We start from the raw sequence: 20,869 nt of genomic DNA, 5'->3' as shown, positions 1-20,869 counted from the left end.
TCAGCTCCATAGAAAAAAGTGCCAAGGACACTTTTACTCATTTAATAGTAATAGACTTATCTTTCAAAATTTGAAAAGCAGTGAATATACCGATATTACATATATTTATTTATCATACAAAGTAGGAACTTATAGTATCATAAATCACATTTCATAAAGTAAAAATAAGAATCTCTTTGAGGAAAACTAATACAGTTCCATTAAGTTTATAGACATTTGTATACTAATATTCACAAAGAAATATACTTAATTGATATAATAGTCTTCTAAAAATCACATATGAATTTCCTCAGGATTGCTGTTATTTGCGCTTTAAATCCTGGTACTATTAGACAGTAATAATGTTAAGTAAGAACTACGTTACTATACCTCTGTCATAACTTAAGTAAATCTGTATATGCCGTATTATATTTCTGTACAAGTACCAAATAACCATGGTAAACTGACAGACTCAAGTGACTGGAAATAATACTTAAAATTATTCACCTTTAATGAAAAAGATGGGGCTATTCTAGAAATATGTTTTCACCTATCACTTAAGGGAAAACATTGCTCAAACATATTTGGCACTAAGCCTGTCAGTTAACCTTTGGCCCTACCTTTCAGACAGAGGTACTATTTGCCTTGCATGCAAAGTTTGAGGGTGGGGCGAGTTGTATGTAAAAGCCTTTGAAGACTGTAAAGTATTTTACAAATGCATGTAATATTTATTATAATTTCACCTGTTTTCCCAGTTGCCGAGCACAGATTGGACAAGGTTCTGGATTAATACCTCCTGATGTTTTGTCCTGAGACTATCCAAAAAAGAATTAAAACATATATTAGTTATATTTTAAAAGCCGTTACATGTTGTACAACTCATTTATAAAAGTAAATGTTGGCAATTAAAATAATCTAATAATTGAGATGACCTAATAATTCATATATTAATACTATCATTCCTGGGATTTACAAATAACATTTATTTAAGGTGTGAAGAAAAACATGGACTCAATTTTTAACACAGTTTGTTAAAGTTATCATATTACTGTATTTGTGATTATGATAGAAGGCAAAATAAAAAGCAAAATATGATATAATTTACCTAAATTCTCAAATTTTACTTTCATGTTAGATATATTTTTTTAATAAAGAAATAGATATTCTGCATGTCCACTTGGCATGGGATCAAAGACACTGGGAAGAGGCAGCATTTATTCACATAACTCTTATTAATACTGATTTCTTCTCTGTATCCTTTTTCTAATCTCACCAAGGCAAAGCAAATAATTAGAAACCAGAAATATTACTGATTTGAGACCTAACTATGCCTGGAAATTATGTTGAAGTATAATAGCTTTTCAAAGTCTCTTTAAAAACTGAAAGATTTCCAAAAAAGTCATCAAATGAACAGGTTTTAAAACTGAGGAAAACATAAAGGAAAGTAAAATAGACTCATAGATTACTAAATTGTTCTTGATTATCCTTTGACTCTTATAAGCAGAAAAAAAAAGCCAAATTGTGCATGGATTCAGAAGTTCTAATGGTTAAAACAATTCCATTAACTACAACGTAAGTACGCAGCATTTAAAAAAAGTTGGACTGAATTATTCTTTTCCTCTGTTAATTATTGATTTGTTTCAGGTAACATAGCAAACCACCTAAAACCTTAGTGGCTAAAAAAACATTAATTTCTCCTGATGCTACAGGTCACCTGGGTTACTTTGGGATGCACTGATTTGGCTTGGGCTGGATGGTCCAGGACGGCCCACACTCATATCTAGCAGTTGGTAGGCTAGCTGGTCTGGGGAGAGGGCTAAGCTGAGGGTTTTGCTCCTCAAGAAAGGTAACCTGGGCTTCTTCACATAGTCGCAGAGTTCCAAAACATGACACAATTGGGAGAATTCCAAAGTGCGTGGACTTTTCAAATCTCTGTGACACAAGGCCCAAAACAAGTCATCTGCCTAAGCCTAGAGTCAGTGTAGGAGGGGATTAACCAAGAGCAAGCACGCAAGAGAAGGTATTACTATAGCATTTTGTAAACAATCGACCAGAATTTACAATATCTCTTCTTTTCTAATTTATTTAATGTAAGAATTAGCGTGTTTTCCATAAAGGGCATGATTGTAAATATTTTAGGCTTTGTCGGCCATACGATCTCTGCTCCAACTCCTCAACTCTGCTATTATAGCACAAAAGCAGCTGTAGACAATACTTAACGAATGAGTATAGCTGTATTCCAATAAAACTTTATTCACAAAAACAGGTGATGGGCTGGATTTGTCCTATGCTTAGTAGTTTGCAGATTGCTTATTTTCCTTCATTTATAGAGTAAATATTATTTTCTTATATTTTTTGCCAAATGGGTTTTCCTACATAGATTATATCCTTGGAATTTTAATTTTTAAAAAAATAATTCAACATATAGAGGATATCAACTTATGTTCCATAACTAAAAGAATCATCAACTATCTCTTAATTTTGACTCTCACATTTAAAGTACAGAAATCTTGTATTTTAAAAACTCATGTCCAGAAATATCAAGAATATTTTTCTGAATGTTATTTTTCTATAGCTAGCATTTTGAGAGATTGACTTGAAGTTCTTCTCTTTTTTCCCCTGCCAAAATAGTAGTCATCATTATAATAATAGTAATAATATAATAACATTAATAGTGAATACCTAGAAAGTGCTTAATAAACCAGTAAACACTTTAGCACTTACATATATTAATTCATTTGATCCTCAAGAGAGCCCTACAAGATAGTGTTACTTTTCTCATTTTACAGATGGGACAAAGAGAAGTAAATAACTTGAATAAAGTCCTATATCTAGAAAATAGTGGCATCATGATTCAAATTTGCACTATCTAGGTCCAAAAGTCTACTTTCTTAACTACTATGCTATTTTACCTATAAAGAATGTCCAACTTTTTCATTTTGTCATTGCTGAGATTTAATGATTCACTTAAATGTATTTTGTACTAGTTTTCAGGACCAATTGTAGTCTACTGCTTTCCTTCATTTGCCCTATCCAAAAAACTACTATTATATGTTGTTCTGATAAGTTACTCTGCCACTCCCATTTATTCTTGCCAGAAAATGGAATTATATTCATCAAAGTCCAATACAGTACTTTGCTTACTACTAAGAAAATATGTTGTGAATTACATTAAATAATTCGTTTCCACGTCCTCTTATTTAGCAGCTTTCCAAACACACTACACAGTTTCAAAAAACAAATTAAAAAAATCCGTGTGTGCGTTATTGGATGCATGCGTTTATCTTTGCTGAGTGGTATGTTGTAATACTTTCACTATTCAAGGCTTCCAACTACAGTCTGTTTACATTGTGCTATACTATATACTGCATACCCTTTACATTATCTGTATAACATATTTTCTATAGATATCATCTTCTTTTGTGATCTGTGTAGCTATTGCAGACATAGCTAGTGTTCTGACTCACATAACTAACACAAACAAATAAAAGAATGATTAAAAAAACACCTATACCATTAATTAGGGGACTAATAGATTAAATGAAAGGAGTCAATAAAGTGGTTTATTGATAATACAGTATGGGAAAAAGTAGCATCTTTTAAAAACAATACCTTCTCCAAGTTAGTTAGGTAAAGAAGCTGCCCGAGTTTTTTCTGAAGCTGTGATGTAGCAACAGCTTTATCGTTTAGTAGTTTTATACGATTTTGTTCTACCTAAAAACAAAACAAAACAACTTCTTTATTCTAAGATGGTAACATTATATTAAACATGCACAATTCTTCTATTTTAATTCTTTCTTAAAAAGTGTCCTATTTTATGGAAACATATTTACATGTGAAAACTCAAATTTGCAAAAGGGATACTAGATAATATTAACATATTTAAAAATATATATATATTTTACTGTATAGAAGACAACATTCAAGGCAGAATTCTTTTAAATAAAAAGCTTCCCTATATACCTGAAGTAGGTTAAAAATCAACCAAAGGCTATTTGTGTATGATTTTTCAGTAATACATTTATGGGATAAAGAAAAATAAAATGGTATGCTACTTTGGCCATACAAATGAAGTGATTTTAAGAAATCCAAGGAAGAATCTCTCTGCTCCTCCTTTCTGTGCCCCACCCCCCCGCCAGTAGAATATGGTAACAGAAAAAAAAAAAAGAGGAATTTGTTGTCACCTAAAACTTATTGAGAATTCTATTTTAAAAATGAAGTGAAATAGTATATAATGAATATTTCTAAGTTTTTCTAAGTTACAGTCTTCAAGCTTTATAGGAAAAAAAAAGATTTAAAAGATTAAAGGAATAAAAACAAATTCTAAAGAAAATAATATTTTTAATATGAAGAAAAAAGGTTGGTGGAGTTATTTTTTTAATTCTGAGATACAAAGAGGAATTTAATAGACGATAAGTTGTCAATATCTGTTCATCGTTAGCAAAGGAAAACAGTGCAAAATCAGTTCTTGGTTGTTCTTATGGAAGATTTTTTTAGTTCTGAAAAAGCTGAAGTAATAGGACATACGTCTAAAAACTGACCAAGAATATCTTTAGGTTTTGGCACGCAAAAGGTGCTCAAGAATAGATGAATATGCAATGTGGAGAGAAACAAACAAACGTGCAAATGCACCCAAACAGTGAATGCTAAGCATGTATTAGACATGAAATTGCTCATCTCTGACCTACTACAAAAACAAACAACTTCATATGGCTCAAACGAAGAGCAGATATGAAACACTTACTTATTGAAGACATCACTGCCCTGACTCTATCCCTTCTACGGATCTTGGGATTTTTGTGACATCTATTTGCTGTGTTCTTTTCTGTGATTCATTTGCAAATTACCTCATGTGGTTCAATGATATGAGGAACTGGTGGACTGGGCTTTGGCTCCCTAGGATCACGTACTCTTAGTCGTTCTGTAGCCATTGCAAGCTCATCAACAGCAGACACACGATTCCTCAGAGCCATCCAATATTCATGAAGCAACTGAAGGAACAGAAAAGACAGGCAGTGGTAAAGCACATAATTAAAACTGGTTAAAACCACCAAGATGTCCCTTGGTCAAGAGTCTTCACTGAGGTCTTAAATCATACACAGTGTTTTCATTACGGGTCTAAGGTACAAGCAATTCTTGGGCCATTTTTAGGATGAGGCAGTGGGTCTGAATAATCTCCACAGGACACTATAGTGTATTGCCTCTTCAGAATCTCAGGAACAGCATACCCCGAGATTTCTTGGTAGGATCAAAGAGCTTTACAGATCAATACTAGACTGGTGGAATCTCTGCTTTATTTTTTAAAGAAATACTTTTTATTATAAAATATTGCACATTCTCAAAATAATATGTATATATGATAATGAGAATATTAAAGTATACAACTGAGTCCACATCATCTGAATTAGGAAAGAGAATAATGCCAGTTCCTTAGGAAGCCTGTGTTCCTTCTCAACTGCATCACTCTCTTGCCTCACGCATTCTTCCTTCAACCCCCAACAATGGGGTAACCACTATTCTGAATTGGACTTACTATTCTGTACTTTTTGCTGGAGTTATACTAATCCATACATCTTTAATAATCTGGTTTTATATGTTTCTGAAATTTATAAAAATGCTATCAATCAGTATAAAATTTTTTGATCTGCTTTCTTCACTAACATTATGCTTTGAGTTAGATCCTGATTGAAGTGCGTAGCAGTAGCTCATTCATTTACACTGTTGTTAAAGGGTTTAGTCTGCAATGTTATGGAGAACAAATGAACAAAGATCTGGGTGAACTGCATGATAAGTACTCCTCTGACACAGACCATGTGGCTAAACTGAACTCAAAGGAAGAACGTAGGGGCAAATGAACACTGTATATAGTATTGTTTCTTCCATGACCTGCTGTAATTAACTGTGTTAATGTGCTTTTGCTTTTAGAATAGTAATGTGAAAAGAAAAAAACTACTATGAACCAATGATTTTGATGCTATGGAAGTATCATTCTTCAATCTATCAAATGTATGAATTGATATTATAGACAGCACAGCTTCTCTTTCTTGAGAGAAATTTTTATCCTGCTTTAAAAGGCAAGAACTTTAGATTAAAAAAATAAAAGATATCAAATGGAATATAACATTATAAATAAAAAACCCACTTCTTTTATTTCCTCACCCATCTCACTTGCAAAGTAGGACAAGGGATTAAAAAATCCACATATAAAGAATAATTCAAAATTAATGAATTCTGGAATCTCAAGCATAGAGTTATAATATGATGAAATTATTAAGTATAAATATGAAGAGTCCCTTTGTACATTATTAATTGCAATGGTTTCTAGTCTTATATGTTGAGAAATGTTTACTATGTTCTCCAATCTTTAAGGTTGTTGATGTTTGGTTGTTATTCACAGAGCAAAAGAAAAAAACAAAAAAGGAAACAAAGCCACACTCTGATTTCAGAGAACAGCAGTGTAAGACCAAGCTAAGACTAGAATAACACACTTTCAAGGAAAAACAAAAGGTTTCATATAAATTTCATTTTAGTAATGATTTTTAGTAATTTAATAAACAGAAACTTCTCACTTGTTCAGTATTATTATATTTATTATTCATCATTACAATCATTACATTTTAGGGAAAGATAAATTACGACACCTCAACTCTCTAAAGCAGATTTTTAAAAGCTGAAGAGAGAAAAAGGAAAGTAGCAACTAAAATTAATGTAAAGGAGGAGAATTCTTTCTTATTTTTTTTTTCGGTACACGGGCCTCTCAATGTTGTGGCCTCTACCGTTGTGGAGAACAGGCTCCAGACGCGCAGGCTCAGCGGCCATGGCTCACTGGCCCAGCCGCTCCGTGGCACATGGGATCTTCCCGGACCGGGGCACAAACTCGTGTACCCTGCATCGGCAGGCGTACTCTCAACCACTCTGCCACCAGGGAAGCCCAAGGAGGAGAATTCTTAATATGGAAAGGAAGTTTTAAATTACTGTTACCTTATATTCTTTCTTCCAAGCTTCAAAGAGATCCATTGAAGTACTTCCCTCATCAATGAATTCAACATCAAATCGATGTGATTTTGCAAACGATAGCAGAGCTTTCATGGATCGCTCTGTCTCACTTATTGCCCACAGACCCCGGTTGGTGGTAGGTATTCGATCATCCACCAGTCCTTCTTCATCTTCTATCATCTCCTCAAATATTGCAGTCTGGCCTTTGACTCTGAAGACATTCGAGAACAAAACCACAGTAATTACTGTCAGTGGGTAACAAGTACTATAAAAATGATATTGCCAGAGCTAATAGGAAAGCAAGGTCAAAAACAAAAATTTCAACATCTTTCAATGTCACATCTACAAGATCATGCTTGCAAGTTTTTGGAAAAACCATGCCAACTCTGAAAATGCTTGAGGTATCATACATTTGACAAGTGCTTTCTTGAGAGCAAACTGGCCTAATAAAAAATGGCTATAAATTCCAGGCTAAAATCTTGCTCTGAGAATTAAAATAATACAAAACACAAATTACCACCACTATCAACCATGCAAAAATAAAACAGAAAAACCACAAGATGACCTAAAAGTACAATCAGACTTTCTCTCTTCTCAATTTCCATGTTTGTAAAATAGGAATAATTTTACTAAATGTACTCACTAAGTAGCTTAATCCCTAACACAAGGATGAAGACTTCAAATCTGTGTTGGAGAAAGTGTATTACTAAAAAGAGCTAACATTTTTATAGAACATTTACCATGTATCAAACACTATGCTAGAGAAGAGACCTTCAAGATGGCGGAGAAGTAAGACGTGGAGATCACCCTCCTCCCCACAAATACATCAGAAATACACCTACATGTGGAACAACTCCTACAGAACACCTACTGAATGCTGGCAGAAGACCTCAGACTTCCCAAAAGTCAAGAAACTTCCCACGTACCTGGGTAGGGCGAAGGAAAAAAGACAAAAAAAGACAAAAGAATAGGGACAGGACCTGCACCGCTGGGAGGGAGCTGTGAAGGAGGAAAGGTTTCTACACACTAGTAAGTGCCTTCACCGGCAGAGGCGGCGGGTGGCGGCGTCGGGGGGAGCTGTGGAGCCACGGAGGACAGCGCAGCAACAGCGGTTCAGACGGTAAAGCAGAGACATTCCCGCACAGAGGATTGGTGCCGACCAGCACTCACCAGCCCGAGAGGCTTGTCTGCTAACCCGCCGGGGTGGGCGGGGCTGGGAGCTGAGGCTCCGGCTTCCTGTCGGAGCGCAGGGAGAGTACTGGGGTTGGCGGTGTGAACACAGCCGGAAGGGGGCTAGTGCGCCACAGCTAGCTGGGAGGGAGTACGGGAAAAAGTCTGGACCTGCCTAAGAGGCAAGAGACCGTTGTTCCAGGGTGCATGAGGAGAGAGGATTCAGAGCACTGCCTAAACGAGCTCCAGAGACAGGCGTGAGCCACGGCTATTGGCGCGGACACCAGAGACGGGCATGAAATGCTAAGGCTGCTGCTGCAGCCACCAAGAATCCTGTGTGCAAGCACAGGTCACTCTCCACACCTCCCTTCCCGGGAGCCTGTGCAGCCCGCCACTGCCGCAGTCCCGTGAGAACACATGGCGCACCTCAGGCTGTTGCAAAGTCACGCTGGCCTCTGCCACCGCAGGCTCGCCCCGCATCCATACCCCTCCCTCTCCCCGGCCTGAGTGATCCAGAGCCCCCGAATCAGCTGCTCCTTTAACCCTATCCTGTTTGAGCGAAGAACAGATGCCCTCCGGCGACCTACACGCAGAGGCAGGGCCAAATCCAGAGCTGAACCCCAGGAGCTGTGAGAACAAAGAAGAGAAAGGGAAATCTCTCCCAGCAGCCTCAGGAGCAGCGGATTAAATCTCCACAATCAACTTGATATACCCTGCATCTGTGGAATACCTGAATAGACAACGCATCATCCCAAAATCGAGGCGGTAGACTTTGGGAGCAACTGTAGACTTGGGGTTTGCTTTCTGTATCTAATTTGTTTCTGGTTTTGATTATCTAAGTTTAGTACTTAGAGTTTATTAACATTGGTAGATTTATTTATTGATTTGGTTGCTCTCTTCCTTTTTTTTGTTAAATACAGATATATATATATTTTTCCTTTTTCTCTTTTTGTGAGTGTGTATGTGTATGCTTCTTTGTGTGATTCTGTCTGTAGAGCTTTGCTTTTATCATTTGTCCTAGGGTCCTGTCTGTCCTTAGTATAGTTTTTAGTGCTTGTTATAATTAGTGGACTTGGTTTTTGGTTTGCTTGCTCTCTTCTTTCTTTCTTTTTCTTTTTTTTTTATGACTTTAAAATTTTTTAATTTTTAATAATTTAAAAATTTTTTATTGTAATAACTTTTACATTTTATTTTATCTTTTTCTTTCTTTCTTTCTTCCTTCCTCCTTCCTTCCGTCCTCCCTCCCTCCATCCCTCTCTTCCTTCCTTTCTTTCTTTTCTTCTCCCTTTTCTTCTTAGCTGTGTGGCTAACAGGGTCTTCGTGCTCCGACCGGGTGTCAGTCCTGTGCCTGTGACGTGGGAGAGCCGAATTCAGGACATTGGCCCACCAGAAACTTCACAGCTCCACGTAATATCAAATGGCGAAAGCACTCCCAGAGATCTCCATTTCAACGCTAAGACCCAGCTCCACTCAACGACCAGCAAGCTACAGTGCTGGACACCCTAGGCCAAACAACTAGCAAGACAGGAACACAACCCTACCCATTAGCAGAGTGGCTGCCTAAAATCATAATAAGGTCACAGACACCCTGAAACACATCACCGGACGTGGTCCTGCCCACCAGAAAGACAAGATCCAGTCTCATCCACCAGAACACAGGCACTAGTCCCCTCCACCAGGTAGCCTACACAACCCACTGAATCAACCTTAGCCACTGAGGGCAGACACCAAAAACAACAGGAACTACGAACCTGCAGCCTGGAAAAAGGAGACCCCAAACACAGTAAGTGAAGCAAAATGAGAAGACAGAGAAACACACAGAAGATGAAGGAGCAAGGTAAAAACGCACCAGACCAAACAAATGAAGAGGAAATAGGCAGTCTACCTGAAAAAGAATTCAGAGTAATGATAATAAAGGTGATCCAAAATCTTGGAAATAGAATAGAGAAAATACAAGAAACGTTTAACAAGGACCTAAAAGAACTAAAGAGCAAACAATGATGAACAACACAATAAATGAAATTAAAGATTCTCTAGAAGGAATCAATAGCAGAATAACGGAGGCAGAAGAACGGATAAGTGACCTGGAAGATAAAATAGTGGAAATAACTACCGCATAGCAGAATAAAGGAAAAAGAATGAAAAGAATTGAAGACAGTCTTAGAGACCTCTGGGACAACATTAAACGCACCAACATTCGAATAATATGGGTCCCAGAAGAAGAAGAGAAAAAGAAAGGGACTGGGAAAATATCTGAAGAGATTATAGTTGAAAACTTCCCTAATATGGGAAAGGAAAAAATCAAGTCCAGGAAGCACAGAGAGTCCTATACAGGATAAATCCAAGGAGAAACACGCCAAGACACATAGTAATCAAACAATCAAAAATTAAAAACAAAGAAAAAATATTAAAAGCAGCAAGAGAAAAACAACAAATAACATACAAGGGAATCCCCATAAGGTTAACAGCTGATCTTTCAGCAGAAATTCTGTAAGAGAGAAGGGAGTGGCAGGACATATTTAAAGTGATGAAAGGAAAAAACCTACAACCAAGATTACTCTCCCCAGAAAGGACCTCATTCAGATTCAACAGAGAAATTAAAACCTTTACAGACAAGCAAAAGCTAAGAGAATTCAGCATCACCAAACTAGTTTTACAAGAAATGCTAAAGGAACTTCTCTAGTCAGGAAACACAAGACAAGGAAAAGACCTACAATAATAAACCCAAAACTATTAAGAAAATGATAATAGGAACATACATATTAATAACTACCTTAAATGTAAATCGATTAAATGCTCCAATCAAAAGACACAGACTGGCTGAATGGATGTAAAAACAAGACCCATATATATGCTGTCTACTAGAGAGCCGCTTCAGACCTAGGGACACATACAGACTGAAAGTGAGGGGATGGAAAAAGGTATTCCATGCAATTGGAAATCAAAAGAAAGCTGGAGTAGCAATTCTCATAGCAGATAAAATAGACTTTAAAATCAAGACTATTACAAGAGACAAAGAAGGACACTACATAATGATCAAGAGATCAATCCAAGAAGAAGATATAACAATTGTAAATGTTTATGCACCCAACATAGGAGCACTTCAATACATCAGGCAAATGCTAACAGCCATAAAAGGGGAAGTCGACAGTAACATAATCATAGTAGGAGACTTTAATACCCCACTTTCACCAATGGACAGATCATCCAAAATGAAAATAAATAAGGAAACACAAACTTTAAATGATGCATTAAACAAGATGGACTTAATTGATATTTACAGGACATTCCATCCAAAAACAACAGAATACACTGTCTTCTCAAGTGCTCATGGAACATTCTCCAGGGTAGACCATATCTTGGGTCACAAATCAAGCCTTGGTAAACTTAAGAAAACTGAAATTATATCAAGTATCTTTTCCAACCACAACTCTATGAGGCTAGATATCAATTACAAGACAAAATCTGAAAAAATACAAACACTTGGAGGCTAAACAATACACTACTAAATAACCAAGAGATCACTGAAGAAATCAAAGAGAAAATAAAAAAATACCTAGAAAGAAATGACAATGAAAACACGATGACCCAAAATCTATGGGATGCAGCAAAAGTAGTTCCTAGAGGCAAGCTTAGAGCGATACAATCCTACCTCAAGAAACAAGAAACATCTGAAATAAATAACCTAACCTTACATCTATAGCAATTAGAGAAAGAACAAAAAAACCCCAAAGTTAGTAGAAGGAAAGAAATCATAAAGATCAGATAAGAAATAAATGAAAAAGAAATGAAGGAAACAATAGCAAAGATCAATAAAACGAAAAGCTGGTTCTTTGAGAAGACAAGCAAAATTGATAAACCATTAGCCAGACTCATCAAGAAAAAAAGGGAGAAGACTCAAATCAATAAAATTAGAAATGAAAAAGGAGAAGTAACAACTGACACTGCAGAAATACAAAGGATCATGAGAGATTACTACAAGCAACTCTATGCCAATAAAATGGACAACCTGGAAGAAATGGACAAATTCTTAGAAAAGCACAACCTTCCGAGACTGAACCAGGAAGAATCAGAAAACATAAACAGACCAATCACAAGCACTGAAATTGAAACCGTGATTAAAAATCTTCCAACAAACAAAAGCCCAGGACCAGATGGCTTCACAGGCGAATTCTATCAAACATCTAGAGAGGAGCTACCACCTATCCTTCTCGAGTCTTCCAAAATATAGCAGAGGGAGGAACACTCCCCAGTCATTCTACGAGGCCTCCATCACCCTGATACCAAAACCAGACAAGGATGTCACAAAGAAAGAAAACTACAGGCCAATATCACTGATGACCATAGATGCAAAAATCCTCAACCAAATACTAAAAAACAGAATCCAACAGCACATTAAGAGGATCATACACCATGATCAAGTGGGGTTTATCCCAGGAATGCAAGGATTCTTCAATATATGCAAATGAATCAATGTGATACACCATATTAACAAACTGAAGAAAAAAAACCATATGATGGTCTCAATAGATGCAGAAAAAGCTTTTGACAAAATGCAACGACCATTTACGATAAAAACCCTCCAGAAAGCAGGCACAGAGGGAACTTACCTCAACATAATAAAGGCCATATATGACAAACCCACAGCAAACATCATCCTCAATGGTGAAAAACTGAAACTATTTCCACTAAGATCAGGAACAAGACAAGGTGCCCACTCTCACCACTATTATTCAACATAGTTTTGGAAGTTTTAGCCACAGCAATCAGAGAAGAAAAAGAAATAAAAGGAATCTAAACTGGAAAAGAAGAAGTAAAGCTGTCACTGTTTGCAGATGACATGATACTATACATAGATAATCCTAAAGATGCTACCAGAGAACTACTAGAGCTAATGAATGAATTTGGTAAAGTAGCAGGGTACAAAATTAATGCACAGAAATCTCTTGCATTCCTATACACTAATGATGAAAAATCTGAAAGAGAAATTAAGGAAACACTCCCATTTACCATTGCAAGAAAAAGAATAAAATACCTAGGCATAAACCTACCTTAGGAGACAAAAGACCTGTATGCAGAAAACTACAGGACACTGCTGAAAGAAATTAAAGATGATACAAATAGATGGAGAGATATACCATGTTCTTGGATTGGAAGAATCAACACTGTGAAAATGACTCTACTACGCAAAGCAATCTACAGATTCAATGTAATCCCTATCAAACTACCACTGGCATTTTTCACAGAACTAAAACAAAAAATTTCACAAATTTGTATGGAAACACAAAAGACCCCAAAAGTCCAAAGCAATCTTGAGAAAGAAAAACGGAGTTGGAGGAATCAGACTCCCTGACTTTAGACTATACTACAAAGCTGCAGTAATCAAGACAGTATGGTATGGGCACAAAAAAAGAAATATAGGTCAATGAAAAATGATAGAAAGCCCAGAGATAAACCCATGCACATATGGTTACCTTATTTTTGATAAAGGAGGCAAGGATATACAATGGAGAAAAGACAGCCTCTTCAATAAGTGGTGTTGGGAAAAGTGGACAGCTACATGTAAAATGAAATTAGAACACTCCCTAACACCATACACAAAAATAAACTCAAAATGGATTAAAGAACTAAATGTAAGGCTAGACACTATAAAACTCTTAGAGGAAAACATAGGCACAACACTCTATGACATAAATCACAGCAAGATCCTTTTTGACCCACCTCCTAGAGAAATGGAAAAAACAAAAATAAACAAATGGGACCTATTTAAAAGCTTTTACACAGCAAAGGAAACCATAAACAAGATGAAAAGACAACCCTCAGAATGGGAGAAAATATTTGCAAATGAAGCAACTGACAAAGGATTAATCTCCAAAATTTACAAGCAGCTCATGCAGCTCAATATGAAAAAACAATCAACCCAATCCAAAAATGGGCAGAAGTGCCAGCAAACACATGAAAGGATACTCAACATCACTAATCATTAGAGAAATGCAAATCAAAACTACAATGAGGTATCACCTCACACCAGTCAGCATGGCCATCATCAAAAAATCTAGAAACAATAAATGCTGGAGAGGGTGTGGAGAAAAGGGAACCCTCTTTCACTGTTGGTGGGAATGTAAATTGATATAGCCACTACGGAGAACAGTATGGAGGTTCCTTAAAAAACTAAAAATAGAACTAACATAAGGCCCAGCACTCCCACTACTGGGCATATACCCTGAGAAAACCATAATTCAAAAAGAGTCAAGTACCACAATGTTCACTGCAGCTTTATTTAAAAGAGCCAGGACATGGAAGTAAACTAAGTGTCCATCGACAGATGAATGGATAAAGAAGATGTGGCACATGTATACAATGGAATATTACTCAGCCATAAAAAGAAGTGAAATTGAGTTATTTGTAGTGAGGTGGATGGACCTAGAGTCTGTTATACAGAGTGAAGTAAGTCAGAAAGAGAAAAATAAATACTGTATGCTAACACATATTTATGGAATTTAAAAAAAAAAAAAGGTTCTGAAGAACCTAGTGGCAGGACAGGAATAAAGACGCAGATGTAGAGAATGGACTTGAGGAGACGGGGTGGGGGAACGGTAAGCTGGGACGAAGTGAGAGAGTGGCATGGACATATATACACTACCAAATGTACAACAGACAGCTAGTGGGAAGCAGCTGCATAGCACAGGGAGATCAGCTTGGTGGTTCGTGACCACCTAGCGGGTTGGGATAGGGAGGGTGGGAGGGATACACAAGAGGGAGGAAATATGGGGATATATGTATACATATAGCTGATTCAGTTTGTTATACAGCAGAAACTATCACAACATTGTAAAGGAATTATACTCCAATAAAGATGTTAATTAAAAAAACAAAAAAAACCCTGAAAAACCCCACTATGCTAAGTAATTATATGCCTTTTCTTATTTAATATACATAAAGAAAACTCAGTGAGGTGTTATTATCTTCATTTCACAAATGAGGATCCTGAGGCTTAGAGAAGTAATCTGTGCATAGTAGTGAGCAGGGATTTGAGGTCTTATCTGTTGGACTGCACAGTCTGTGTACTCCCATAAACTGTCCCTTAAGCACATATTACCACACGACAGGAGTATTTGGGGGTAAACGTCAGCACAGGTGAAACTGAGCATGTTAAATGGGCAAATGCTAAAGTTTAGTAAACTGGCTGGATAAGAGAAAAAAATATAAGAAATGTTATTGTGAGGAAAATGTAGTTGTATAAATTAAAATACCAAGTCTTGTAAAATGTTTCATTTTCCTGATGGGAAATAATCAATCGGAGAACTTACGTGTGAGAAAATAACTTCGATTCATACTCTGTGAACAATTCATCAGCCTTACAAAAGACACAGCTGGAAAAGAAGAAATTATCAGAGAAATATTCAGAAACATAACTGCAATCAGGTAACTTCTAAAAGAGGCTTAGTATTTTATACTTCACATTTTCTTTACAACAAATATGCCATTTTAGAAAAAAAAAAAACGTGGTCCTCAGGTATGTGGTCCTAGAGAGGTTTTTTTTTAAAGTTCGATTAATAATACATCTCTACTTCTGTCTGAATGCAAATGAAAAATGTTTTATTATGTGAGCCAGTGTTTCTTCTCTCAGGAGAAATCTAGCTCAGTGGAATGATGCCATTCATTGGATGATTTCTCCTATTACCTACCAATTGAGAGGAAGCCTGGTTGGCCGGAGGTGGCAGATTGTTGCAGACTCAATAACATGACGAGATGGAGGTCCCTCCAGATTTTTTACAGCGTCTCTTACTTGCTTCTGGAACTTACTTAGCTCTTCCATATGTGTTGTAAGTAAGAACTGAAGACCTCTGCAGTCATGGAACCTGATTCCCATCACCAGCACCACACACACAGCAAAGAAAAGAACAGTAGGTCAATTTCCTAAAAATTCAAGAAGTGGTTGGCAAAGTGTTAAAGAAACTGCAACATTTTACCTAGTCACACCTGAGTGAGTTTACAGTAGGAGTGTATTCAATTGGTATCTACTAGTAAACAAAGAATAATAACATTGGGTTGTCTACTACAAAAGATAACAAAAACATCTGATAGTGCCTGCCCTCAGAAACGAAAAACAATATGTAAAATCTGAAAAACAATATGTAAAATCTATGTCTCTGTGCCTGATGTCTTTGAAAGATCAGGATTGCCACATTCTTTCTTTGTAATACTGATGGACTACAGATGTTCTCCTGACACCTGTGCTCTACATAGAGGTGACTTGTAGGATGAAAAGTAGAGACAGAAAGCTGAGAAGAAAGGAGAAAAGTAGCCAAGAATTATATTACAAGGAACTTATATATATACACATATATTTTTATTAAGCATGTACTAAATGCCAGGCACTTTGCCAGGCACTGTATAACTGTATGATTGTTGCTGAGAAGAAAGATGGGGAAGACAAAGCAGACTCTACAATATAAAACCTGGGCCACTGTGGCACTATGAGCTTCTTAGCCCTTAGGGAATGAATGACATAGGGAAATATGAATGCCTTACCCCAAGGGAAAAATTCTCCTAAACAAAGTCTGTTTCAAAACTTTGCTTAAAGAGCTGGCTTTAAGCAACTTTGTCCAACAAAGATACAAAGAAAATACTTTAAGCAGATTAAAAAATAGAAAAAAAAAGCCCTGAAAAGAGAACAGTTAAAAATGACTAAAATACAGGAAAAAAGCATACCTCATATTTTGGTCTGAAATATATGCAACAATAGGTAAAATGTAGATGTTCATAACCACAATATGTTATGACTTTTAATTGTAACCATACCAAATGATCTGAATATTTGGGGTGACTACTCATATAACTATTCTGTTTTGTGCTATTTTCTTACTTCTCTGACATAGAAAGCTTGCCAGTTTGTTGCTTGTAGTTGCTGGTTATTTCATTTCGCACTCTTTGAACAAGTTCCTCTTCAATACCAAATTCCATTGCTCTGTGTATCACATTCAGCCACCAAGGAGAATTAGAATAAATCTGTAAACAAGACAACAGCTGATCAATTAATGTCTTTTTAGTAATCACAACGTTTCTATCACTGGAAAGAGTTCTGTGAAAAATTAAAAGGAAGCAATAAATGCAACTCTCAAGGGAATCACAGTAGTGGGGAGACAAGTATACATGTTGTATATACAATGAATAAGTACAACTTCTGCATATATAACTAAATAGAACACCTATTTCATGATTACTCTGAAAGGGTGAGAATTTATTTACATACATTTATAACAAAGCTGTGCTAAAAAAATACCTAAAACAAAATAAAAATTCAGTATTCACTCTATATATCTGAAAAGGTAACAGGCTTCTTTCTCAGCATAATAAAGTCATAATGCTTATCCTCAACTAACTGAACTAGATTCTACTCAATGAATAATCTTTGATAACTAATAAAATTATATGCTTGAATACTAAATAATTAATTAGGAAGAATAAAATGTGGAGTAACTGGTTAAAATCAAAAAGTAAAAATATTTTGTGTAGCCTTCTCTTTAAACTTTGCTACTGATTTCATGAAAGAGGAATTTTAGAAATAACAAATGGCACATATTTCATAAGGAAAATACTTATGGTTCTCATATTCTAACATCTTAAAAGAAAAGGTTTTGGAAACATGCACATCTAAGATCAAAAGAAGGTTATGGAAGTCTTCACTTTCTTCAAAAGACAACTTGTTCTATACCGAAGGTAAGAGGAAACCCCATTATACCTTAAAAGAAATGAAAGAGAATAACCTCAAAATAGGTGATTTATCTATGTGTCTGTTCATCCAATCAATAAACACTGCTAACAGCAAATAAGTTTTTATTGTGGCTCAGGTACTGTACTAGGTGCTAAAAATTCCAAGATGAATAAGAAAGTTCAAGTTTCTCCCCAGAGCAGAACAAAAACCAAAATGTTATGTGGAGAAAAACATAAGGAAAGTCACATTGGTGGCCATACCTTTCTCTGGAGGTCACGTACGGTCTGCTGCACCGGCAGCAAAGCTTGTTGTGCTTCAGCAACCTCTGTATTACACTTGCTCATATAATGCTCTCGCAGCTGTTTGGCCTGTGTTGAAACAGGAAACAAGTATAAACTTTCACTTCAGGTCAAGAAAATAATTTAGTATGATGTTTCCAGAACAGTGTACTTTATTTATTTAATCTATTTAACTCAATTTAAGCATTAAACTCTACAAGTATACTGTAGAGAACATAAAAGCCATGCTAGAGGGCTTCCCTGGTGGCGCAGTGTTTGAGAGTCTGCCTGCTGATGCAGGGGACACGGGTTCGTGCCCCGGTCTGGGAAGATCCCACATGCCGCGGAGCGGCTGGGCCCGTGAGCCATGGCTGCTGAGCCTGAGCGTCCAGAGCCTGTGCTCCGCAACGGGAGACACCACAACAGTGAGAGGCCCGTGTACCGCAAAAAAAAAAAAAAAAAAAAAAAGCCATGCTAGAAATTCATAAGATGTATATTGAAGAGATTTTACCTGTAAGCCACCTTGACTTACATTTACCTGTCAGTCACATAATTTAAGAAATTCCAAGGATTTGCTCCCCAAGTTTCTAATTTTTTAATTTTAAAAAATGGGAGGGGAAAGAACAGTAATATTTCAAACTATAAGGCAAAACAATACATTTTAGAATTTCTTGTCTGATTCAGTTATTACCATTTCTTGGAATTACTTCAGTTTAGAAATAATACTTTGGGTTTTAGGACTGAATTGTGTTTCTCAAAATCTATGAAGTCCTAACCCCCAACGTGACTATATTTGGAGATACGGCCTTTAAGAAAGTAATTAAATGAGTAAATGTAGATAAATGAGATAAGGGTGGAGCCCTAATCCTATATGACTGGTGTCCTTAAAAGGAAAGAGAGACACACCAGGGATGCAGGTACACAGAGAAAAGGCCACATGAGGACACAGTGAGAAGGCAGCCATCTACAAGCCAAGGAGAGAGTCCTCAGGAGAAACCAACACTGCTGACACCTTGATCTTAGACTGCCAGCCTCCAGAACTGTGAGAAATACATTTTTTTTAATTAAAATAAATTTTATTCAATTTATTTAAATTAAAAAACCCAGTAGTTTACCCATTTCTCCCACACCCAAGCCCTACCTCTTTCAACCACCAGTCTGTTCTCTGTATCTATGAGTATGTTTTTTTTTCTTTTTCTTTCTTTCTTTTTTTTGGGATTCCTCATATAAGAGAAATCATACAGTATTTGCCTTTGTCTGACTTATTTTGCTTAGCATATAATACCCTCAAGGTACATCCATGTTGTTGCAAATGGCAGTATTTCATTCCTTTTTATGGCTAGACAATATTCCATCATATATGTATACAACATCTTCTTTATCAATGGACACTTAGGTTGTTTTCATATATTGGCTATTGTAAATAATGCTTCAATGAACATAAAGGTGCATATATCTTTTCAAGTTAGTTTTTTTGTTTGTTTGTTTTCTTTGGATAAACACCCAGTAGTGGAATTGCTGGGTCATATTATAGTCCTATTTAAAAATTTTTGAGGAACCTCCATACTATTTTCCATAGTGGCTGCAGCAATTTATATTCCCATCAACAGTGCACAAGGGTTCCCTTTTCTCTCATCGTCACCAACACTTTTTATATCTTGTCTTTTTGATAATAGCCACTCTAACAGGTATGAAGTAATATCTCATTGTGGTTTTGATTTGTGTTTCCCTAATGATTAATGATGTTGAGCATTTTTTCATGTGCCTGTTGGCCATCTGTGCGTCTTCTTTGGAAAAATGTCTATTCAGATCCTCTGCCTATTTTTTTTTCTTTTTTAAAAATGTATTTATTTATTTCGACTGTGCTGGGTCTTAGTTGCAGCATGCAGGATCTTCACTGCAGCATACGGGATCTTCACTGCAGCACGTGGGATCTTTAGTTGTGGTATGTGGCCTTTTTAGTCTTAGTTGCGGCACGCAGGCTTCTTAGTTGCAGCGTGCAGACATCTTAGTTGCGGCACGTGGACTTCTTAGTTGCAGCATTCATGCGGGATCTAGTTTCCTGACCAGGGATCGAACCCAGGCCCCCTGCATTGGGAGTGCGGAGTCTTACCCACTGGACCACCAGGGAAGTCCCTGTCTGCCTATTTTCTAATCACCTAATAAGGGGTTAATATCTAAACCCCTGATAAGGGGTTAGTATCTAAAATATATAAATAGCACATACAACTAAATATCAGAAAAACAAACAACTGAATCAAAAAATGGGCAGAATACCTGAAAAGACATTTTCCCAAAGAAGACATAGAGATGGCTGTGAAAAGGCACATGAAAAGATGTTCAACACTGCTAATTATTTGAGGACTGCAAATCATAACAATAATGAGATATCACCTCACACATGTCAGAATGGCTATCATCAAAAAGTTTATAAATAAGAAGTGTTGGGGATAATGTGGAGAAAAGGGAACCCTTGCATACTGTTGATGTTCATGAAAAGATGTTCAACACTGCTAATTATTTGAGAAATGCAAATCATAACAATAATGAGGTATCACCTCACACACGTCAGAATGGCTATCATCAAAAAGTTTACAAATAATAAGTGTTGGGGATAATGTGGAGAAAAGGGAACCCTTGCATACTGTTGTTGGGAATGTAAATTGGTGCAGCTACTAAGGAAAACAGTATGGAGGTTCCTCAAAAAACTAAATATAAACTACCATAT

The 20,869-nt window shown here is 36.5% G+C and overlaps 1 protein-coding gene across 7 annotated transcripts in view; it reads right to left on the bottom strand.

The window, feature by feature from the left end:
- Positions 1-20,869, bottom strand: part of SHPRH (SNF2 histone linker PHD RING helicase) — an 87,177-nt gene that overhangs the window by 28,959 nt on the left and 37,349 nt on the right. For 6 of the 7 annotated variants that reach the window (XR_003428217.1, XM_027084166.1, XM_027084184.1 and 3 more), the window contains 8 exons: positions 18,124-18,231; positions 17,015-17,157; positions 15,834-16,007; positions 15,456-15,518; positions 6,961-7,186; positions 4,827-4,970; positions 3,592-3,693; positions 723-794 (listed from right to left, as the gene is read on the bottom strand). Coding sequence is in view for 6 of the 7 variants with exons in the window: in XM_027084166.1 (XP_026939967.1) it covers positions 723-794; positions 3,592-3,693; positions 4,827-4,970; positions 6,961-7,186; positions 15,456-15,518; positions 15,834-16,007; positions 17,015-17,157; positions 18,124-18,231 (1,032 nt within the window). In the remaining variant the exon portion in view is untranslated. The remainder of the gene's footprint in view (positions 1-722; positions 795-3,591; positions 3,694-4,826; positions 4,971-6,960; positions 7,187-15,455; positions 15,519-15,833; positions 16,008-17,014; positions 17,158-18,123; positions 18,232-20,869) is intronic. The other variant, XM_027084174.1, reaches the window with a different exon arrangement.

This window comes from Aethalodelphis obliquidens, unplaced genomic scaffold (assembly GCF_003676395.1).
Source record: "Aethalodelphis obliquidens isolate GAN/ISIS:26980383/991018 unplaced genomic scaffold, ASM367639v1 scaffold3, whole genome shotgun sequence".
Taxonomy (NCBI): domain Eukaryota; kingdom Metazoa; phylum Chordata; class Mammalia; order Artiodactyla; family Delphinidae; genus Aethalodelphis; species Aethalodelphis obliquidens.
This window is presented reverse-complemented; position numbering and strand designations above follow the sequence as displayed.